Below are 24,403 nucleotides of genomic sequence, written 5' to 3' on the forward strand. Positions count from 1 at the left end.
CTTCGTTAGGTAGTATTTTTCAGGTTAGAAAGTAAGGAAATACAAAATTACCGAACATGAAATAAATCAGTACAATAGACAGTTCCAAAAGTAGTGATAGCCTATTGCCTCTCAAGTCAAAAGTCGTTGGTCCGGATCAAATAAGTCCTGAAATAATTGATACAGGCAGCATTATAAACTTTACTTAAGTAATGTTGGCTAGTAAAGGTTTTTCTCAATATGCGACTTAATTTCCAAACCATTTCGTTTTCTCTGGTAGGGAAAAGAAAGTATTTGGTTACTTAATAAATTGGAAAGCAAATGGAATTTTTGGTCAGTTTTAAAACATCTAGCATTTGTCATTTTTACTAAATAAGAAAATTTTAAAAGGCATCTTGCAACTATAATAGTATGCTTTATGTTCTTAAACCTATCAAAAATTTAGCCTAATTTAATTTTATTAAAGGTGATGATGATGATGACTTCTTATATTCACTCTGCATCACTAGTCGATGTATTTGCTTGAACTTTTGACAGTTCGCGTCAGCTGACATGACAAGCTCTTCAAGTGTAAAATAAATTATTTGTTATGAACTATAAGAAACCTTCAATGAACTTGATTTAAGTGAAGGTTTATTATGAATTTTCCGCTTATCCCACTCAACATCGTTAGTGCCAAAACGTTTAGTTGTACCACATTCCTTTTGCAATGCTATGTTATCGACGGTCGAATTTCAGCATTATTGTTTTTGAATGACGTGTAATGTTTCCAACGGCGGACGCTGAAGATATTTCACAGGTCACGTCATTAACAACGAAGTCAAGTGCTGCTAGCGATGCTCAAAACTCGGCTGAAAATACTCAAGTCGCAACACAACCGAGCAACAGGGAGTTAACCCTCAATATGTTGATCAAAGAGATGGTCTTTTGTATAGCCCTGGCCCTTACTACGTATGGAGCCCTCCACAACACGTAAGGCTTATTTATTTATAACAAATATTTTGACATTTTAATAAAAGTCAGTTTTGGCTGGGTAAATATTTACATGCTTAATGTCAAGCTGTGACAATAAAATTGCAATGACAGCAAAAAGCTTTGTAAATAAGATATTTTCTTACGAGGCATTTCAGAATACCTTTTTTATAATATATTTATTAAAATGGAAAGATATTTATAAATAACAATTAAACCATTATTGTAAAGAAAAGGAAAAGCTTTAGCACCACTTATGATCAAATAAAATTCATATAATTCTGTATTATTTCTTGGTTTTTTTTTACTTCTATTATTGATAAATAATATTGTTTCAGCCCCACAAAGATATCTAAACACCCTCAAGCTACAAGGTTCTTCAGATCAGATTCGGTTGTGCAAGATTGGTACCGAGGTCAGCTGAGCAGTGCACTTGCTAGCATCAACCGGGCTGATGTCTCCTTTGTTATGTATTATGCTCCGTGGGATGCTGAATCTCAGTATGTCAGAGGAGAATTTGAAAAAGCTGCAAATATACTCAAAGATCGAGTGAGTATTCAAACATTGTGATAAGTGTTTCTTTAGCCTGATGATGTATTGTTCCCAGTTTGAATATTTATTGGTATTGTATGTATAATGTACATGTGAAGAAATATGCACTCATGATAAGCTGGTTTACAAAAATTTATATGAACTACAATGACTAAGACCCATAGGAAATAGTCTTTTTTTTAATTTAGATTAGAACCCTTGAGCCATAGAAATTCTATTCTTTATAAAAAAAAAGTAACAAATAAATTTTATGTAGTTTTCATAGCATTTTTTTTCGTTTATTACTTTTAACCTTTAATTGCTCTTGTAACCTCTTATCTTAGTAACAATCTATATTTAATTGTACAACACTCGTACATAAAACTTGAAAATATTTTGTTTGCAATAAAAATATGTATACTCCCTTACTGGAGTAAGTAACCAACTTATAAAATACTTTTTATTATTCACTGCAAAAATGTTTCAATAATATAAGTTGTATTTTATTTTAGATCAAATTTTCTGCAATAAACTGTTGGAACCCAGGCAGTGAATGCAGGTTACAGAACAATAAGATACCCTCTTGGCCTATTTTGATGGTGTACACAACTATTTCAAGAGGTGTACTTTATAATGGTCAGTATGATACTCAAATATTACACTTTTAATTTGTTTTGAAATTAATGGTACATAGGATGCTTAATGGTGAAATGGAGAAATGTAATTTTCCAGCACTGGCATAATGCAGGCTAATATATCAATAATGAACATTAAGTTGTAAGATTCCTAATTTAAATATAATTGTTTTTAAACATCCGGTTTAACACAATAATCTTCAATGCCATGCAACCTCATCAGTGTATCTGGGTTTTCAGGTCAAAGAGATGCACATAGCATGGTTAACTTCCTAGAAATCATGATGAGACCTTTAAGAAGAGTTTCATCCTCCGAAGATCTTGTGAATCTGTTGTCTCGTTGTGATGTGAGTAAATATATTACAATCCTTTTCTTCCAGTGTAGTGTAATAATAATACTTAAGAATAACAAAACTATTTTTAAATCATGTGGTATCATTCTTTGTTGATATTTGTGTTGTTATATTTGCAGGCTGTAGCTGTTGGATACACACCGTTAACGGATACGTCGAAGTATTACAATGTGTGGTATACAGTCGCATTGAAGGCTAGAGAAGCGGACACAGTCGGTGAGATATGTTTCGCGGCGGTAACATCAGAGGAATTAGCGGCAGAACTAGGCGTGGAGAGCGTTCCTAACGCTCGTCTTATGCTTTGGAATGATACTAAGGTTTGTAATGTTGGTATAGTCATTTCAATTCATTTTTGCTGATGGTGCCATGTGTGGGTAACCTTTGAAAACATACATCCTAGACTGACCCAGGATGGGGATCAAACCTGCCACATGTCATGCTCAGTGGGTTAGGCATTGTGATCTTAACCAATCAACTATACGTGCATTCTGTCACACAAATTAGACTTTCAATAAACTTCCATATAACTGGCCAAATGACCTGAAAATGTACACTTGTGCAAACATTTCTGTGTTTTTTATACATTACCAATGTTTCAAATTCACTACAAAAGTTTTAGTCGCGTACGTATGTTGATAACAATACATAGTCGTTACACTAAAGTTATGTTTCAAGTAATTGGTTGTTCTGAAATAATTGATTTTCTGCCTTAGGAATACATATCGCGGGATGGCGATATTCAAGCATGGAATGATTCTTCCCTTATACAATGGGTGTTGGAGAATTTCTCGCAGCCGGTGGCGAGAATAATGCCGATGTGGAGAAAAGCATTTAATTTTGAGAGATATGTCGATGGCAATCCCATATTAATACTTTTCACACCACTCAATCCACTGTACGAGCAGTTGCCGGCGTATGCTTTGGTAAATGTTTTTTTTTTGTTATGTTATAAACTTCGTTCTTACAGAATGATCAGTTTTCGGACTTCTCACGAAGGTTCTCTGTAGCAATTATAAAATAGAAACTTGACGGAAGAGATTTAAAACAGTATAATGGATTTCTCTCGATTAAATATTACTTCTGATTCCTGTTATTATGCGACTTTAAGTTAATAAAAATCATACCTTAGCTATATGTAAATAAATGCCATAACAACAAAGCAAAAGTATCAACTAATTCTTTTCTCTTTTTACAGCTGCGAGAAGTAGCAATGGAGTATTATAATTGCAAAAATAACGAAAGCAGTCAATGGACTTCGGAACTAGTCAAATTACAACAGGTCCAGCGATTGCTGTATCAACAAAAGAACTTTACAAAGTTCTGTCAGGAATACAAATTTAAGAAGCCAATTAGAAAATACAATCGCTTTTACAAGAAGGAGGTAGAGTCACAGAACAATAAATACCCATGGTACAATACTACACAGAAGAATCCAAAGAATGGAGTTTTCAATTTTCTCTTAAAAAGAGGTTTTGCTATGGCTAAAGTACTGGAGAATGCGGAAGATAATTCACAACTGCTCTCCGCATTGGATTGGCTGCAGGAGTGTAGTATGAAGGCCCTGCCCGCTGAAAGGAGTTTCTATGAGCGTTATGAACAGTGTCTTACTATAGAGGAGAACTTAAGTAATGAACAGGAAACAAGTTATGAGAGGGATGAGTAAGTGCAGTGTTTTTCGCTTTAAATATATTTAAAAAAATCTGGTAGAAAGAACATAAAATGGATAAGTAAACATTTTTGACGTTATTCTTAGTAAAGGCACTTGACACTCGACGACAATAAGGTTGAAACTTCCTTGACACATTTTCACTTTTCAGAGATTATACTTCTCAGCTCATCTTTCTCATTTTCTTTAGGCACCAAATAAAGGGTGCAAATAAAAACATGATTTAATCATTCATCTTAGAATTAATTCGGGTAGTTGCACTGATTATAACCTCTAAAACAATTTCAGAATAGAAACTACGATGTTACCTTACGAAGACGATCCACTATCACCTGAAAACTTACTTCAAGACAGTGTGAAGCATTTCTGTAAGGTGACCCGATTTGCCCAGGAGTGGGGCAGCCCAGTATACCCCAGAGGGCCTCCTGACGTCAACGAGCGTCGCATCAACATGACGAATATAGAAGGAATGTCTTGTACCGGGAACTTCAGCTTACATATTTTAGCTGTTGACAGCGTACGAAACCATCACTTTCCCGAATCTCTTGGTATAGATATTACTAATAAGAAGGATATGACAGCTGCTGTTATTTTGGATAGCAAGGTTGGTTTATTATTTGTTTTGTGTGTGTGGGTGTGTTGATGTCGGCTAGTTAGTAGAGATTACTACAATTCTGACTAATTTATTATTTACTAGCTGTTGCCCGCGACTTCGTCCGCGTGGTTAGAAGATATAAGTCATGATTTATAACTGCCCTATTTTTTTCACATTCTCCATTGTATCTTCGCTCCCCGTTCTCCTGTTAGTCGCAGCGTGATGGTATATAGCCTTCCTCGATGAATGGTCTATTCAACACAAAAATATTTTTTCAATTTCGACCAGTAGTTCCTGAGATTAGCGCGTTCAAACAAACAAACTCTTCAGCTTTATATATTAGTATAGATAAGACACCTAAATTTTACTACCTCAAGTAAGATATTTTTTCGTTTTACAAACAATTTTCATTTCAGCATGAAAGTCAATACGTATTATCTGGAGACTACAACGCTAAGTCAATAAGAGAGTTTATATATAACTTCACAAATAAAAATTTAAAGCGATCTCTAAGGTCGCACGTTCACGAAGTACCGCACACACATTACTTCGGATCGGATGGCGAGTCCGATCAAATGGGTATTAATGAGAATTCTGTACATATCATTGATCTTACCACAAGGAGTTTCAGACGAATGGTGAAAACGCCAGGCACGGTGAGTATTTTAGCCAGAGATATTATTATTACCAATTTATTCAAAAGTATAGGTTAAGGTAGTGTTTCCACCAGAGATGTGCGAGCATGTGTTGCGAGGGATGTGTTTGTAAAGAACCAATAGAATCGGTTCATTTTCCTTTCCTCGGTTAGCACAGCTCTTGTGGAAACGGCTCAGCGGAGCTAGATTTTTGCGTATAAAAACAAGCGAGGGATGTATACGAGGGCTGTTTGAGTGGCAGTGCTAACTAAAGTGAGATTTGAAGGGCAGGCAGGCGTTCACGTTACTCCGCTCCCACTACACACCACTCTCATCGACATATTTCACAGCTTCGAATCGCACTCTCGCACCAGCTATTAATGCGCATTTTCACTTCCACTCACATTTCCATTACATTTCTGGTGGAAACGCAGCCTTAGGCCTCATTTACGGAGACGCGAGGCGATGCGCGTTGCGTTGAGTGGCCCGCATTGAATTCAAATATATGGCGTTGTATACCTGCGTTTATGGAGAAGCGATTTTAGACGCGTTTGTTTGAAATGGAGCGTTTTTTGCGGCGGAGCCCGCGGCAGGCACCGACGCGTCCCACGCGGCCGCGCACGCAGCGGCAATTCTCGATGAGGCTGTGCCCGAGACGGAATCTTCTGTCAGTCTTGTTTAGAAGTATTGCAGAAATAACGAGTTCCAATTTTTCGTCATTCATGCTGCAAGTTGCGACACGTACGCTCCCATCTCTCGCGTGCTTCGCTTCACGCTTGAGGACTCTCCGCGGGCGCAGCGGCGGGCACCGCTATTCTTCCCGCGTCGCTTCTCTATAAACAACGTCGTATGTTGCTATACGTTTGTGTTTACGCGTGCGATGATGCGTGCCGCATCACGCGCCGCTCCACCGTAAACAGAAAAAATGTCCGACGCGCCGCGAGACGCCCCGCGTCTCTGTAAATGAGGCCTAATAGGGGAAAAATAAATCTTTTAGTATGAGAGATATATCCCAGCGGAAATTGTGATTAAGGCTCGGTAGTTTGAAATTTGTATACACATTGGTAAACCAAAATAGTAGAAATTTTTTAGATATTTTTTTCCGATAGATGACGCTAGTGGCGGTTTGTGGCGGGTCCTGTAGCGCGCTCACGGTGCGTGCGCTGTGCGGGGCGCGGCGGCTGCTGGCGGCCTGCGGGCTGCGCGTGCGGGTGGCTCGTCTGGACGCGCTGCGGCACGACCTGCCCTGGCACTACACCGTGCACCACTACCCCACGCTGCTCGTGTTCCCCGCGCACAGGTACGCGCTCCCACCACACATAGTTACATCCTGTCGAGTACTGGCCGCTGTGCGGGGCGCGGCGGCTGCTGGCGGCCTGCGGGCTGCGCGTGGACACGAGAAGAGAGGCCTCAATCTCCACTAGATATAGTGCGATGTGCTTTAGGAGTCAGTATGGGACAAGTTTTAGTCAAATAAAACTTGGGTTTTTGTGGTTTTTTTTTTTCAAATTAAACTTCAAGTGACTAAACTCAGTCCGAGGGCGCTCCGTGAGGATATATTACTGACTTAAACATATCGATCACGTCTTATTCTGGCCAGATTTTCAAGTCGCATACGCAAGCGCTGCGCGATTCTGGCTAAAATGTCTTGTTTAAACTTTATTACAACTTTCTTAATAAATGACAGGGGTTAGTTTGCCTGCGATAGTATTAAGGCAAACCAGACTGTCCCACTAAAAAGTATGATATCCTTATACCCTTTGCTCCGTATAGTTTGAGCCTAAAGTATATATAACTTGTCAGACGCGGCGAGGCGGACAGCCAGTCGTACCCGGGCGAGGCGCGCGTGACGTCAGCGGGTATGGTTGCGTTAGCGCTGCGCTCGCTCGCCGCGCCCGAACATTTGCGGGTGCGCATCGCGCTCTGTGCAGCCGTTAAGGTACAGTATGAAATACACCTTTAAAAAACAGCTCTGAGGATAATAAAATTTTTGCACTCACCAATTTTATCCCTGGTACTTGACCATCGACTTTAATACAGTTCATCATTATCATCATTCCCCTGCACTTATCCCAATTATTTTATTTGGGGTCGGCGCAACATGTCATCTTCTTTCATACCTTTCTATCGGCCGTCATCTCACAAGAAACACTTTTTACAGCCATATCGTCTTTCACACAATCCATGCATCGTTTCTTTGGTCGTCCTCTTCCCCTATATCCATCCACATCCATGCTTAACGCCTTCCTCACTACATTATTCATTCCTCCGCATAACAGGCCCATACCATGACAGCCGGTTACCACGTAGTTTCTCTGTAACCGGTGCCACTTTCAGACTTCCCTACAGTTGCTGATGTCTTTTCTGGGCTATAATATAACCGATGGAGGGGCTAGGATTTATTTTTACACCTTTTTTTCGAAAATTCAGACAGTCGGTTTCCGGCGACACACTTAGCTTAAGCGCTAGGTAGTAACCGTTGGTCATCATTTTTTAGTCTGATTTATAGAATATATATTATAATAGATTTCTTTAAAAAAATATATTACAATAACATTATAGAATATTGTCGTGTCTCGTGCTTGACCCAATAAACAATACTATACCGCAGTCACCTCTATTTAGTCCAAACATTAGGTTATAAAAAAACAGGGTGGCCTAAAAAAAGCAGCGAGTTCGCATTTGAGGGGCTCACTTTCAATTGCAATTTTGTGATCATGCCTCACCGCTGCTGCTACCATATTCTGAAAATGGTTTCGAAAAGTATTTTCACGATTTTTTTTAGATCTCAATGTCGCAGTTATGATTTCTAGTCCTTGGTGACAACTCGTGCTTTCAAAACGGAAGTAATTTTATCAATTGACATTCCATATTGCGACTGATAACTAGTTTTCGGCCTTGCAATTAATGAGGTGGATTACAAATTTAGTATGATTTATTGTTTATGTCTGGACAAATAGATAACTGTGTGAGTGGTCTTCTGCAATTATAAGTCTTATTGCTTTATCTGATGTTATCTTGGGAGGATATGTGGTTTTTACAATTACAAGACAGCCATCGATTAAAGTCACTATGCAGATAAAAAAATTAAATATAGCACTTGATTTGAAGGATAGCGAAAAAGGTGACATAAGCCTGATTTTTTTTATTAGATTAGAAATGTTAAGGAAAACTTTGTGAGCTGATTGCGTTAAAAGGAGGAAAAGATATATTAATTATGGGTATTTTTAATTTAGCGAAATTTCGTAAGTTTTTTGAAAAAAAACTACTGTTTTACATTCACAATTTTAGTCAAACAATTCTTATAATATTATCCACAGGGCATAACAGAACGAAGAGTATGTCTGAATGACATCAAAGAGCATGTGATAACAGTCATCGGCAAGAACCTCAAGTACTGGCGACAGACCGAGGACCCAGAGCTTCGAGAAGCCTTATTCAAAAGACTGCAACACTTGCACACAGTCGCCTTGGACTTAAGTCTATTCTACATAACAGATCTCTTTGCACAAAGTGTCAAACACACATCGCTTATGAACGCGCTCGGTGTTCTGTCAAAGCACTGGGACATTGACGTAACGGTGTTAAGAAAAAATGCCACAGTCGCTTCACTACGTAAAAGAAGTTGATATTAGTTATAACTATGTAAATATTGTACATTGCTCATATAGAAATATGTAACTATGTTATTTATTTTTGAAGACCGAAGTACTATTAAATGTTGAAAACAAACGTGGGTGAGATGTTTTTTTAATTTGTTGTTATTTTTTATATTTTATTTGAAAAAAGAATATAGAGCGCACTTTGTGCTGAGTATTTTTTTTTATTTATCCTTATTTCTTTATTATTAACATTTTCAGTACGTTCGCACGTCGCAAGTTGAATGCAGTACATATTCATGAATATCATCAATTAGAGAATTAGAAAGGGATATAAAATTACTTACTGAAGAAATATTTTAATCCATAATTGAATTTTTAACACTCCTTAAAAGGTAGACTAGCAAAAAGTTTGCTACATCTTGCTGCTGGAGAGCTTATTGCGCCGTTTCTTCTCCCACAGCAAGATCACTTAGGAAGCGGTGTAGGCTGAGTGAATCTAGGTGCTCTCCATTATAATTGATTTAAAAGTTCCACTTAGTACCGTAGTTCAAAAAAAATATAATTAAAAAAAAACTTTAATGTAATTAATGATTTTCATATAATTTTCTTTATGTTGTGCAACAAAGGCAGACATAACATTATTCTAGTCATCTTTTAGAACTCGACATCTTTCCCGAAGAAGGAGAGAGTGTTTTGTTTAGTACTGCTGCGCCACCCACGCACCACGCTTAGTATCGTCGAGACAGCTTTCTTTACGTAAACCACTGAAACAAAATTATCGGTATTTTTTTTATGGTTTTGTTTGCAAATAATACTAAATAATGAGGCATCGCTGCCTGGTGGTAGATGTGTTTCTGTTGCGACTATACCAACACAGCGAAAATCGATACATATGGTGCAAACTCATGATAAAGGAATCCGGATGGGTCTGAAACTAGTCGGGCAAACCCGACTAATACGCGTGAGTAGGTACCCTTTGCATCGTTTAATTAATAGTAAAAACAAAAATCGAGATTAAGTAACGGTTGGTATGATCCAACATTTTATGGATGACCAATTTCTTTATGTCAGACGAGTATATATTTATTGGAAGATGAAAATGTCATACGTGGTACACATTTTGGCTAGTTTTTACCCGGAATAATCCTCGCTGAATCTCCGCCAAGTCAATTATTTTAAAGTTCGTCAACTTCTCATTTACTGGGGACAATGCATAGGTTAAGCGCGGTCGCGGACTAACACATAACTGCTTCCTTAAAGTGTTATGTGTCATACAAAATAAAGTTTGTCACTATGTTGATCACAACAACAGCTGCGCTTTGAGTTAGCTTAACATTCTTATCTTTTACGTTAATGATGTACTTATAGGCATAACATTTATAAATACTGACATTCTAATCTATAACAGATATAATCTTTCTAATTTTTGTCTGTAAAAACCCTAAATGATATAGATACTAATGATACTATATGATGAAACATTTTTATCTAAAATAACCGTGTTTCATCATATTAATGTTCAGTATAATCTAGCTTTTTCCCTCGGCTTTCCCCCCGTTGGTTACAACTGCACGCTTCTGACTCAACCGCGTAAAATTATGTGGTTGAGGTCACGACACCAAACCCATTGGGGCGACGTGTCGCGCGTTCGACACCCCGCGTAGGTCAAGCATTTGTGTGATCCACGAATGCTTGTTGTGAGTCTTTGTGCATGAGATTTGTATGCTGGTAAAAACCCCCGCGATACAAGTTTTAAAATTCCTGAATGCGTGAGTCGTTTAAAAAAAGAAACGAAGTAACTAACATACACATGACGTCTTCAGGGCCTAGTGTACATACTTCATCACAGTTAAGACCTATTCACAATACTATTCACTGACGAAATCTGTCTGTAATATACTAAAGCCGCATATTACACAGAAATATTCATTATCCGTCGACTGGCCAGGTCGTAACAGTAGTTAAGTTTGAACTACTAATTGCGCCTCGAGTTAATCTTATTTGTTACTTATATTGCTTCTGTCCAAAATTGTTGACCACAGTACAGTAGCATGCATCGCGTTCCCGTGGTCTCAGCTACAAGGGAAGAGTGAAGCACACCAGTGGTTTTAACCGGATCAGCACACCTCTCCGCCTTCGCGAACAAGCAAAGATCTCGAGGATTTCCCCGGGTGCTTGCAGAAAAATTTATAAAAATATCGGTTAAGTGCTTTTCGAATTATGAGCATCCAAAAAAAAATCAATGAAAGTGATGCTAGTTATGTTCTTTTTAGTCCTCCGTCTACTGATGCACACATTCCTGGGTTCTTTTTGCGGTTTTTCTTAACAATAAAAATTAATTCACCAGCGAAATTTAACTGAGTAGGATATTAAATAAAAATGTACTGCGATATTTAGATAAGCGACCGAAACGTTGGCGAAAGAAAAAATAATAATACCGTATTTCATGTAAATTCTGTTCCATTGAGAAAAAATTTAATCGTTGCCTATTTTATTAATTTCTTATGTTGCGGGCTCTATTTGTCACACAAGAATCAAATTATGTGAACAAAACAGGCAGTGCGTATGATTGTGTTTTGTGGCAAGCAAGTAGGTAACACCGTCATTATCCTTATGTCGCTTAACTAAATTTCATAAAAAAGATTCATTATTTTCAGTATATGCACTGTTCAGCGGTTGCGAGATGCGTTCTAATAGAATTGAAGATTTCAGTAAATGTTTGTCAGACTTTTACTATCCAAAGTCCAAATGTTTCTTCCTTTGCTCCTTGTGAACCGTGGCGCGGAAACCTTTTCGGGCAATCCCGCATTTACCCTTAGTTTGAATAGTAGACTAATATGTCCTTTATCGAAATAAGCGTGATTTCCAAACTTGCAAAAGAGGTCGTCGAGGTCATACCTATGCGTATGATCAACACACGTTACTCGTAGATAAAATTCGCTATCTACTGATCGATGACTTCTAATTTTGAATCAAAGCACGTTGTTATTAAAAGGGGGATTTCAATGTTATAAATTATCCTAGCATTTTTGTTTATCTTTACTATCCAAGTGGCCTACCACAACTTTATAAAGGTTATTGAGGATGCAGGAGCTAGATAGCTCAACGGCGTAAAACACGGTGTGGAGCGGCGTTACATCTTCCATAACTGCAACAGTCTTACATCAACAGAGGTTAGCAGCTCCGTAGATATACCCAAAGTTGTTGGCCCAATTAATATGTACCTACTAATTAATATTGGAATACGCACCGAGTTCACTGTTATCTGTTTCGTTTGGAAACATTTGATGGTAAGGTTTGATGAGGAAAACTAGGTCGATGCCGACAACGCCGGATATGTAGTCACTTAATGTTCCCGCCACGCGCTCGTCACTGCTGCTTTGGTGTACCTGGAAACGAAATCTTTTGAAAAAAATATTGGAAAACTGACCTATACTTATAGGTAGGTTTCAGCTAAGTCGACACCCGATATCTGTTCTTAGCTAAATAACCTACCTATTTTGGATTTGTGAAAGCAAAACCTCTCTGACAGGTCTATTAAGATGTTACAAAGTATGTACCTAATTAATTAGGTAGTAACTGCCATTAAAAAATCAATGTAAGTAGCCATTATCTAATCTTCACATAATGTAAGTCTATTAAAATAAAACAACAAGATGCTTATGTACTTCACACGTTTCTTTAAATATACCTATCTATAAATAACATTTTCAAGCCAAATGCTTAGGTACTTGTTACTGGTACTAGCAAGCCAAATGCTTAGGTACTTGTTACTGGTACTAGCAAGCCAAATGCTTAGGTACTTGTTACTGGTACTAGCAAGCCAAATGCTTAGGTACTTGTTACTGGTACTAGCAAGCCAAATGCTTAGGTACTTGTTACTGGTACTAGCAATTGAATTTATACTTTTTTTTTGCGATGAAATTCTACATCGTGAAGTTAGTTCTAAGTGGAATGAAAATCGGTAACTATATTAACTATGTTCAAGTTGTATATTCTAGTATTTTTTATATTTAGAACACGTGTTTTGTACCATACGCCAAGGAAGGACACACACTCTTTTTATTTTACATTTCCTTAGCATTTCAATATTAAGTAAATTATAAGTTTGATAAGTATATTATCTGGTTTTGGTTCTTTGTACTTGATTTTAGCGTATCTGATTAGTATCAAAACATTAGCTAACACAATCAATGTGTGGATCTTGGCGCTAGACGATAAGCCTGATGGGTAAGGCCCTTTATACATGGCAATGCAAATCTGCTATACCTACCCAATGAGTTTAACATGGTGTACGCGATATTGGTAGCTTTTATAAGCTGCTAGGTACCATAGCACTAAGGCACAGGCTATCAGTAAAATACAAGGTTTCCAAATACAATATTTTTGTTTAAGGGCTGGCTAAAAAACTAGCTTAAGAACCAATCAAAATCATCTGAAAACTTGTTGAATATCAATTGTATAGTACTATAATTTATATTTTGTTCCTTGATTTTAGTTGTTGTCTATAGGTAAGTACTTAGATGTATGGGATACCTATCGAGAGATACAAAAGAGGTCGTACCTCATATACTCGCCCATCAGGTAGACGAGCTTGTCTGGCCGCATATTCACCGATTTCTTGTAATGTTCTAGAGTTGCTTGTTTGCCGCACTGAGTATCGCCATGGGTACAAAATGTACTCCTATAATAAAAAAAAGATTTTACTGTAATAAAAGTAACAAGCATACTAGAAGCCGCTCTCTTGAAGTAGAACTGTTGTAAGCGAGACAGCGCCCTAGTCAGTTGAGAGCGAGCGTCTCTTTTCCACAACCACAAGTCCAAGAGTAAATACTATGATGCTAAATAATTAAGAGCTACGACTAAAACTGTTTTTCATTCTTTCTGTTAGAAAAAGTCTTATTTGAGATTAAAGGTTATGCAGCTTATGCGTTTAGGCACTTTTCTATCAGATAGTAACTCTAGTTAGGAATAAACTCACCAGTTCCTTCCTTTGCCCTTCGTGTACCGGTAACCCTTTCAGAAAAATAAAACTTCCTATCGAATATCTGCGGATTTTGGACCGGCAAAGACAAACGATATTATCAAGAGGCAAGCCAGATGGCTTTTATGCTTTTTCCCTTCGCTTTGTTAAGTATCCAATAAAGTTATGCCTCAACTAACAACCTGTATAAGGTAGCATTGGTACCAAAACTTAGTAGAGAATGTATATATATATATAAGTATGTGTTTCTTATTACCTTTCTGGGAACAAAGCTGGCATGCAAATGTATGGCCAGGCTGATGACGTCACCTAGCTTGTCAACATATTTGCGAATAGCTTTCGCTTCAGCACTCGAGAACGGTTTCGAACCGGGATAGTATTGGCAGCATCTTGGAGGAGTTTTGTGAACATCATCTGAAACATGTTTGTTTCATCAGTTGAATCGAAATTTGTATGGGAACAAACAGAAAAATATTTATTATAAGCTTCTGGGCTGATATAAATGAATACCTATGTCAACTATTTTAAATGAGATTAGTCGTATCAAACAGGACACGCAGCAGATGCTTTAGTTATTCCATCATGTTTTTTTACCGAGAATGTTTCCTACAAGGGAGATATGTATTCTGAATTAAAACCACATGAGTGGATACATTTCTTCCTCTTTCATTTCTTGTATAAACAAATTAGTGAGTGGCTTAAGAGGTTTTTGAAATAACTTGATATAATTTTCAACTTGGCTACGCATGTTCCGCTTGCTACGATATTAATTATGCACGCTTATGCGGGATTGCAGTGTCAGTCCCTAACACTAGATTTTCCTCGCGAAATAAGAATCACTAATAGTGGACCTAAGATTCAGGTGGTTTAATATTAATATTAGTTGGCTTAATTCCATATCCGTGGTTGTTTTGAATTATTATTAAGTCAGATTTCAATATTTTATCGTAGTTTCTGTTTTGCCAACAAGCTGTATGAGATTTATTTGATTCCAATGACACGTTTCGATAGTTTTTGATAAAAATATAAGTTAAATTGTCGTTTAATTCTTAAGAACAAATAATATTATACAATAACTGGAAATATTGCACTGATTCTGGAGCTCTGCAAGACCGAAGTTGGTCTAGTGGTTAGTGACCCTGACTGCTATACCGGAGGTCGTGGGTTCGATTCCCGCCCAGGATAAATGTTGTGTGATGAGCATGATCATTTGTTCTGGTGTCTGGGTGTAATTTATCTATAATATGTATGTATTTAGAAATATATAAGTAAGTTTATCAGTTGTCTGGTTGCCATAACACAAGCTCTGCTTAGCTTGGGATCAGATAACCGTGTGTGAGTTGTCCCAGGATTTATTATTATTATTATATTATAAGACAGTTCTCATTATGAAAGCGAAACGGCACATTGTAGCGGGAAAAGTTTTGCTCCCATAAAGCCAACACTCCTTCTTGCGTAAAAGCTCTCTAGTACGGCGACGGCCTGTCATCCATCCCTTGAAAATAAAACTATGCGGTCGTGCAAGCAAGATGCCGTGTGTCCGCCTTCTCGCTTCCTCAATCGCAATGGTCTTATTTTAATGTGTTAGAACCTCTGAATGCATAACGCAGCACGGAGCTCTCTAAGCAGGCTCTCGCCATTGTGTTTCAGCACACTATACTATTTTTGTCTAGGTTCCGCTGTGGCAACAGTCCTACTTGTATTATAGATCATTTATTACCTTATGATGACGTGACTACAAGGTGATTCAAACATCTAAAATTATAATTTTAAAATCCGTATCACGTGAAATGCATAATAACATAATTATAATTATTCTTGCCCTGATACGGTATCTAAACTGACCTTGCCAGTGATAAGCGAAATTGCGATTGATATTTGTCCCAAAACACAGAGGGTCCTTTGACTCTGATTCGTTGTCGACGTTCTTGTGCCACTCGCTGGGGCGGGTCCAAAGTCTCGCTGTGGCGTTACGAGCCCATTCGTAAGGATCCAGCGGGGGAAGAGATCTTAAGTTGTGGCTGAATTGTATGCCATCAGGGTTACCCATTGGTATTAGATACCTGTGTGAAACTATATTGTTCTAGATTATGAATTGAATGTGGTGGTAACAAGAGTTTAGATTCTTAAATCATCAGGCCGGTCGATAACGCGGAATCGGCTTCTGAGAGCATTTCATCATATACTAGCTTTTTGAATAGAGTTGAGTATATAATACCCATATTTCATAAAGTTAAGAAAAGTAAAGTGATCGAGATCGAATGAGGTGAGTGCGGCACGGACATGATCACGAAGTTTACTAAATAACGTATAACCAAAATACGAACCAAATTACGATCAAGTTACCTTTCAAGAATACGTTGGTATATATTAACATAGTTCAAAGCACAAGCAAAATTATGAGATTGCATTTAAATTCCCTGACTACCATTAAAAACAAAAAGGCCCTTGCTTAAAATACGCTCAAGTGCACATCACAATCTGATCGGAAAGAGTCGCGAGTGTTCCAATATCATTATCGTAGGTACATAACTTTCTACTGTCTTAATTTATTTATTCACTACATAGCAAGTTCTCTTTTCGTTCTATTTAATAAAACGTCACATACCAGTCATAATCGTTGAAGAATGGCGTTTGATAGCTGGCATCGTAAAGCAACTTTTCTGATAATTCCAAAATAGCATTTGGTGCTCCCCACGACATTGCATCTAGTGCTGTATTACATCAGATTGGTATTATTGTAATATTTTACCACTACCTATTATTGCAACGGATGCTACTAGGAAAGCTACTAGTTATCATTTGCAAATTTGGCTTCCAGTCTAATTAGACCCAGCTAAGTACCAGTATTTTATATGGAGCGACTGCAAATAAAAAAACCTCAAACTGGCTTAAACTAGTAACCCGGGAAAGAAAGTACCCGTAACTCGTAAGTAAGGCTGGTTGTCAGTCTTTCAAGCTTCTGACTTTCCGTGACGACTGGCAATGTGAGAGGACAAAAAATATATACTTGGAAAATAGAAAAGCATGAGTGTATAGAGCACCTAATACTACGTTTACTAGTCGAATCTTAAAAATAAGAATCGTAAGGTGGCTCGGAATACATCTAATTTAGCTTTGAACCTAGACCAGGCCCCTAGAAACTTCCACAGTTCGTAAAATGCTAGATTCAATCACTGCGTACCTCCAATGATCAAGATACCAGGCTTCCTACTCTGCCTGTCGCTGCGCAGCTCAATAGCCAGTATACTACGGTTGCCAGCAGTGAGGGGCGCCAGTTGTACCACGTTCACGACTTCAGGATCGTGGCGACCGTATCGTTCAGCTACGTTCGCAACCATTTTATAGTCGGCGTACTGCTTATATTTAATGCCCTCACCGACACTTCTCACAGTCCTTATTTTGGCTCCCGATCTGGAAAACAAGCTTTTTAATAAGACCGTGTGATAACCGGATTTTTGGTAATTATAATGCCTGCCTATAGATACTGCTGGGTACCGAACTTTTCCCCTAGGGGAATGTTGCATAGTATGAGATCACCAGATCCTTATAATCGGTGATATTAGATTCCAATATATGTATAGAATCAAAGACCTCACGATGCTTTTCTTCATTGTTAGTTATAACGTTGCCTGCGTCGGAAGCGAACTTGCACCTCATGTATGAAAATAAATGCTTAGAACCGCAAGGCCAACATTTCAGAGTGTTCTGGTGGATTGATACACAAAAACCTCAACAATTCACTAAATTGTTTTTGTTTCCTCCAGGTGGGGTGATAACGTTGGCTGGCCGGTTAAGTCGGCTGACGACATACTCATAGTGGATACGTGACACCTACTTAGTTTTATCATTTTATCCTTGACGCAGATCGTGTCTGCATCTAGCTTAACGATTATTATAAATATATCGCTTGTATCAAAACAATTAAAAATACCCTCAAGATAGGCATGTTTTGATTATAATTATTTAAAATATGCGACACTCTTCCGTTCGGTCGCAAAGATTAATTTTGATATCTATAGATTTGAATGTTTTAAAACTATTAGTAATTTATAGACTTCCGACAAAAGCTATATACTCATACGTGTAAGTCTTAGATTTTTTTAGGTAAAATATAAAGAGTATTTGACCTGAGTTCTCATTCAACTACAGGAGACCATAGCATGCAACATAGATTTAATTACGAGTAGTTGTGAAACTATGCTGTGACCACACTAACCACTTTTGGCTAGATGAATATTAATGACTGAATGTGCACAAATACTTACAGTTCATAATTTCTTGGTGGAAATAAAAGCATGAAGAGTGCACCCAAGAAGTAGGACGTAGCTATTAAATACACTTTAATCTGTAAAAGCATATTTGAAGATAGAAAATTATAATAAAACAAAATTTCCTCAAGTATTAAATTCTGACAGCAAGTAAAGATTTTTTAATGGCAAATGTAAGCAAAGCTTTTGATCTCGTTTTGAAAAGGAGTTCTGTCACTTTTATCGACTAGGACAATGCATAAGTTTTAATCAAGAAGGTATTATTACATTTACCGGCCAAGTGCGAGTTGGACTTGTGATACCGAGTATAGCAGGTTTGATTTTATTCTTTGTTCTTCTTCTACGGTTCCGTACAAACAGGATATCGTAGGATATAAGTAAACAAAGCAGTTAGTTGACAAATATATTTGGGTGTGTGTGAGTTTTAGAATTTGTTGGAAGATATCTTTTCAACATGCAACATGTATCTTTTCAACATATTTATCTTCATATTCAAGCCTATAATAGAGTGCTAAGAGTTAAATCTATCAAACCGACATGAGATAGTGTCATTCATATTAAATTTCATAGGTAGTAAGTAAGTAATTGCTCTAGAAAGTCTAGAGGATTGATAGATTAAAAATGTGAAGGTACTAACAAATGATAAAAGTGAATTGGACGTTAAGCCCATTGATGGCTCGAGCTCGCACCTTCTTCCGAGAATCACCAGGTGGTCATAGACCATAAGACTAAAACTTGAGGAGCATATTGTGTTAACAATGCGGCAAAACACAGAAAAAGCTGTGCGATCGTACTAACAAATGTACAAGTTATATAATTAAATACACTTCCTTCGAATCATATCGAGAGATGTAATGCCTCCAAAGAGGTCTGGGTGTACCAATCAGAAATACCATGGAACCATAGATTAATAGACGAACTTTTCTTCATTTGATGTATATTAGAATGAATATCATCATAAAAAAAGATGGTTAATATATAAAAATCACGAAAGGAATTAGTTTGAGGGACAAATAAGAGGAGATAACGGTTCTAAGCATAAATTAGGATTTGTTAGTTTCTTAAAGCTTTTTTTAAAAAAGGTCTCTGATTAATGTATTACAAAGGATGTAGATCTGGCCACTCATGTTCTACATTTTATGATAAATTAAATTACTCATGAATTAAATGTCAAAGTAAGGCATCATGCTATGTCAAAATATGAAGATTTTGTTATCATGAAAACTTATGTATTTTTGATAATATTAGGTTTTATACAATTAGTTTTCTGCAACCACGGCCTCAACATTACTGATTATGACCAATACTCTGTTTGTCCCATTAAATGTAAGTACCTCTAGTCTGACAGCTGTAGTATATCACTTGCAGTGCTTGTATTACAAATACTAGTTTCCATAAAATTAATTTTAATTGTGCCAGTGTTTCGTCGGAAAAGGGCATACACAGAATACACGCGATGGCGAGCCAATCAAGAAACAACAAACGAGTTCCTAGTGAAGGTTTTAGATGAAGAATTGACAACATCGCAACCACATCAAATTATTGCTGTGAACATTCTGCCTGTGACTAAAGGAGGCGAGAAGATTATCATAGGAGGAGCAAAGGTTCCGCCGCCCACGACCGCGCCGACGACGACCGAGGCGCTGAAAGATTACACGCGATTTATACCACCGACCACACTATCCATGACGCGCAGTGAAGGAGAAGTGCTTGGCTCAATACCATACCCTACTGTATTAAATGCTATTATGCCTCCCATGCATCCAAAAGGTAAGACAACTTTTGCAATTTATTTAATTTGATAATATTTAAAAACATGCAGCTATAAGGGGAACCGTGCTACCACTAAATTGACGCAAACAAAGCTGCCGGAAAAAACTGTAACATCATATTTGGTTTGCTTGTATGCAAGAAATAATATTTATTTGTTATTGTTCGTTATAGGTAGCTACGCTAGCAAGAACGCTCAACGCGATGACAGTCCTCCTGCCAGTCCTCAGTTTCTAGCACGCACCCCGATGTTGATGGCTCGTCAGTATGCACCTATAGCTCCTGTTGCATTTACTCGACGCTCAACTATCGCTCCATTAACTCCACCTCCCATTAAATTATACGTGAGTACCTTTCACAGCATACGTTATAAATATTTGACGTTGCATTAATGATTCTTTCTTCTAGGATCCTGAGTCATTACCGCCCACGTTAACGCCGACTAGGACGCGGCCAATATCAGATGTAACGCTACCATCCAGAACCACAACTGAGTTTGATGAGTTCCACAAATATCCTGCATTTGAGGAAGACGCACCGGACCAAGACTTCACCCGAACTACTTATTTACATCCGGAAAGAACAACAACTCCAATTGCGGTTGAATATACCTATAGTAGTGAACCCGAAATTGAATCAACTACCGAAAAAAAAGTATATGATGATAGTAGGAGAAGAGAGGAAGAAATAAAGAAAGTTGCTGAGAAAGATTCCGAATCATCTTACAATATGATGTTTTATAATGACGACGATAACGAAATCAGTTCCAAAAAAGATGATCAAGATGCAAATGACGTATATTATGACAAAAAGGGCAGTAAAGAAGATAAAGACGAGAAAGAATTCCCGGATCTGAAAGAAAATGACATCGAATACTCTGACAGTAAAAACGGAAGTATAATAAAAGATTTACACATTTACCCTGACGATTACATTTCGGACAACGGCACTACAAGGACTACTGCGAAAGGAGTTATTGGTATTCCCGCGTCAGAAATAGCAACTGTAAAGTCTATCAAAGACCGAATGAGAGATAAACGTCGCCCATTTTGCAGTCTGCTTAAACTTAGACAACTTAATTTTAACTCACCACGGACTTTACCTGAGGTATTTTTTTAATTTCTCAATTATACATTTTATTGACAAATTACCTTGTAATTTCTTAATATTATTCCATGTATAGATAGTACATCAGATGAAACAGTGGGCAGAAGACAGTCCTGTAGCTAAATGGGTGGATGTAACGGATGGCAATTTCACCACCATGGAAAATCCAATCTACATGATGATAGTAGATGATCCAAGCAGTAATCAAATTGTTTCTGCTAAACAAACTGTGATGATAGTGGCTGGTAAGTCATACAGATTTACTGTTCAAACTTATTTATTAAAATACTAACTGAGCTCGCGATACTGAGGGTTCCATGCAAACAGTGAAATCTCGATTTTTATATTGTTCGCTTTATGACAGACAGAAAAAAAGCGGCGCCTTTGTAATTTGGTTTCGTTTATTACATAGGTTTGGTACAGTCTTGACTGTGTCACAAAGGGCAAGCTCTTCTAACATCAACATTTACAGGTATACAAGGGAGGGATCATCACGCAGTTGCTGCCGCTATGTATGTTCTTTATCAGCTAATAGAACGAAGTGAAGCTCATGCCGATCTACTCACTAAATACCGCTTCTGGGTGATTCCAGTGTTCAATCCCGATGGATATGACTATTCTATGACATTTCCTCATGTAAGTACTTGAATAATCTTGATTTAGATTTTTTTATTTTTGTTTAATCACTAAATTTTTATTGTAATTAGCGACGCGAATGGACGAAAAATTTGCGGCAATTATGGGACACATGTAAAGGTCGAGAATCCTGCAAATCCTGTGAATCTCATGGCTTAAGATGTACGATACAGCCGTGCTATGGTGTTAATCTTGACAGAAACTTTGAATATCAGTGGATCCCCGGTAAGAAACAATTTTTAAGACTATAATATAAAACATGCATGTCTTGTAATTATTTTTTATCGGATTTTTTGTCTTTTCCAAGAAATAAAGGGATGCAAGCAGACAGCTATTTTACAGTAGGTAGTAGACTCATCCGGGTTTTTTTTATTATGTGTTCAGATTTTTTACATCAAATTACACATGCCTGTGATCTATAACAAGTCTAATCCACAGCGGAGGAGCTGCGCGCGGAACACCCTTGCGGCAACTTGTACGCGGGCGTGCGTCAGCTCAGCGAGGCTGAGACGCGAGCGGTCACACACTACCTACATGAACAGCGGACGCCGCTTTTCACATTCATCGCTTTTAAAGAAGGCGATGTCTTGGTAAGCTGTTTCATTCACCTATGCAATGTATAAAAGCAATAATAACAAATTTGATTCCTCTATCTAATTCCTAGACTATCAGAATAGTGTATTTATTTCACAGAATTATGATGAACTTTCCTTTTTCTTTGATGAAAAAATATTTTTATTTTATTTTCAGGGCGTTTTATATCCATATTCGCATACAAGAAAGAAACGGTCTTTTGATCACATTTATGTAAGTATTGTCGAAATTTTCATTTTCATAATTCCACAGCAGTTTACCTAAATTTCATTCTACATATATTATGGAATTACAGTAAATTATATCTTTGCAGAGACAAAGGGCGGGGAACGCGGCGTCAGCAGCGTACAGCATCAGCAATCGCCCCTACGTCGCCGGACAGACATCAGAATTCTTGCGTGAGGTTCATTCATATAAAAGAGTCCGTAATACCTAAAAATGTTTCTGCTATTGTTTTCCAGATGATCTTTGATTTAGGTAGTTACTCGCCGGTCTTCTGATTTTTGTATCTTGCTGTTTAATTTAGGTATTAACGCAAATCCTATTTTGAAACTAGAACTTTTGCCGTTTTGGAACCAGAAGTAACATCAATCTTAAATTGCGTTGGCTTATAACAAAAATAATACCTACTGGGTTTCGATAAAATAGGTACTAATGAACATTAGTGTTGCAGCGCTATACGCTGGCGGGATAGAAGATTGGGTGGATGGTCACCTGGGCATCGACAACACATACACGATCATGATGTTTCGACCCACGGACTCCTACAACTCTAAACTTATAACAGAGGTGAGACGAAAATAAAACTATACTTTACATTGAGGTAAGTAATTAGCCATTAGAACACACACGTGCCAAAGTACAAGAGTCTACGCGATTTGCAATCTGTATCAAATATTTCACTAACTCATTAATCATAATATATAATCTTATTGCAAAGTGATATTTGACAACAAGGTTATCAATACAATCAAGATTTACATATCGGCACCTGTAGACATTAATTGCCATCGGCTAGGTTTATCGGATTATGCCAGCGAGTTAATTTTTTAGGACTCCGTACCCATAGTGTAAAAAGGAAATAACAGTATATAATAAGAATAGAAATCGAAGCTAAGCTACGGATCGATGCCCATTTTTTAGCTTAACTACGCGACTCGCAGCTCACTGGTTTTTATACCCTGGTGTTGTATTTACAGCGCGTCGTGCACGAAGCATACGCGGCCATGGACACGCTACTCCTTCAGAGTCTGGAGCCCCTCGGGCCGCCGGCGGTCACCCTGACCAGAACTGGGAACAACTCTAACAAGCTCTCAAGTTGTGTTACGACTATAATTTGTGTGGTTCTACTATTTAATAGTTAAACCTAATGTATTTGGTGGTATTAGCAGTAACGTATATTTTATGTTTAGAATGTTTGTAGCTAATATCAGAAGACGTGTTCTTCTGTGATATAACTAGAATACGTTGTTTTTGACGGTTCTAAAGAGGACGACCAGTTATATGGTTTGACGTTCAATTCTCGGTCACATTTGGTATGTTTGCCATATCAGTCTGCCATCGATGCTTTCGCATAGCTCCTGAAACTCATGTAATGTTGACAAAACTTTCGACGCATCTTTAAGCTAACTTTATCAGTGTGCACGAGTTAGTTATGAATGGTTTGAATAATTATGTATTTCCGTTTTGTATAACCCGCTTATGTACATTAACTTTTATTCAAATAAATGAGTTTTCTTTGAAACCTATAAGAAATTTTATTTGCTTTATCAAGCTTTTATTGGTAATTTAAAAGGCAATTTTGCAGAAAAGCAATAACCAAAAATCGGAAACACCATCATAATGGTAGCTTAGAACTATTTTTCTTTGTCAAATTCTGTAATTATGTGGTGAGCAATAAATAATTTTCTAATCTATTCTATTCGAAATAATTGTAACCTGTGTTAATATATATGTACTTCATTAAATGCAAAATAACTTCCTATATTATAGGTAATAGTTATTACATCTTGTTTACTAAGTATATACTTAAAGAAAATAAGAATGAAATGCGAAAGTACGACTATGAGGCAT

At 37.4% G+C, this 24,403-nt stretch overlaps 3 protein-coding genes across 5 annotated transcripts; 2 read left to right on the plus strand and 1 right to left on the minus strand.

Moving 5' to 3' along the window:
• Positions 1-499: 499 nt before the first annotated feature.
• On the plus strand, positions 500-9,107 carry LOC113491964 (thioredoxin domain-containing protein 11). Its single transcript, XM_026869195.1, has 12 exons — positions 500-951; positions 1,290-1,500; positions 1,995-2,118; positions 2,358-2,464; positions 2,590-2,787; positions 3,184-3,393; positions 3,666-4,129; positions 4,425-4,740; positions 5,148-5,387; positions 6,476-6,666; positions 7,170-7,305; positions 8,687-9,107. Exons 1-12 carry the CDS (start codon positions 743-745, stop codon positions 8,993-8,995), a joined length of 2,715 nt encoding a protein of 904 aa, XP_026724996.1. The 5' UTR covers positions 500-742; the 3' UTR covers positions 8,996-9,107.
• A 444-nt stretch (positions 9,108-9,551) lies between these two features.
• LOC113491967 (zinc carboxypeptidase-like) lies at positions 9,552-18,463 on the minus strand. 3 transcript variants are annotated; one of them, XM_026869199.1, is made up of 8 exons: positions 18,221-18,463; positions 17,137-17,366; positions 16,561-16,666; positions 15,798-16,015; positions 14,209-14,366; positions 13,533-13,652; positions 12,219-12,357; positions 9,552-9,732 (listed from the first exon to the last, which is right to left on the minus strand). In XM_026869199.1, exons 1-8 carry the CDS (start codon positions 18,310-18,312, stop codon positions 9,623-9,625), a joined length of 1,173 nt encoding a protein of 390 aa, XP_026725000.1. In that variant the 5' UTR covers positions 18,313-18,463; the 3' UTR covers positions 9,552-9,622. The 3 variants fall into 3 exon arrangements, with proteins under 3 accessions (XP_026725000.1, XP_026725001.1, XP_026725002.1); XM_026869200.1 differs by lacking the exon at positions 18,221-18,463 and adding an exon at positions 17,451-17,851; XM_026869201.1 differs by lacking the exon at positions 18,221-18,463 and adding an exon at positions 17,547-17,850.
• Positions 18,464-18,590: 127 nt separating this feature from the next.
• On the plus strand, positions 18,591-24,079 carry LOC113491965. The gene is made up of 12 exons (XM_026869196.1): positions 18,591-19,549; positions 19,643-19,993; positions 20,168-20,337; positions 20,402-21,100; positions 21,177-21,345; positions 21,573-21,736; positions 21,808-21,961; positions 22,175-22,326; positions 22,487-22,543; positions 22,644-22,728; positions 23,004-23,119; positions 23,530-24,079. The coding sequence occupies exons 1-12, from the start codon at positions 19,414-19,416 to the stop codon at positions 23,692-23,694; spliced, it is 2,418 nt and encodes an 805-aa protein (XP_026724997.1). The 5' UTR covers positions 18,591-19,413; the 3' UTR covers positions 23,695-24,079.
• The last annotated feature ends 324 nt before the right edge of the window (positions 24,080-24,403 follow it).

This window comes from Trichoplusia ni, chromosome 3 (assembly GCF_003590095.1).
Source record: "Trichoplusia ni isolate ovarian cell line Hi5 chromosome 3, tn1, whole genome shotgun sequence".
Taxonomy (NCBI): Eukaryota; Metazoa; Arthropoda; class Insecta; order Lepidoptera; family Noctuidae; genus Trichoplusia; species Trichoplusia ni.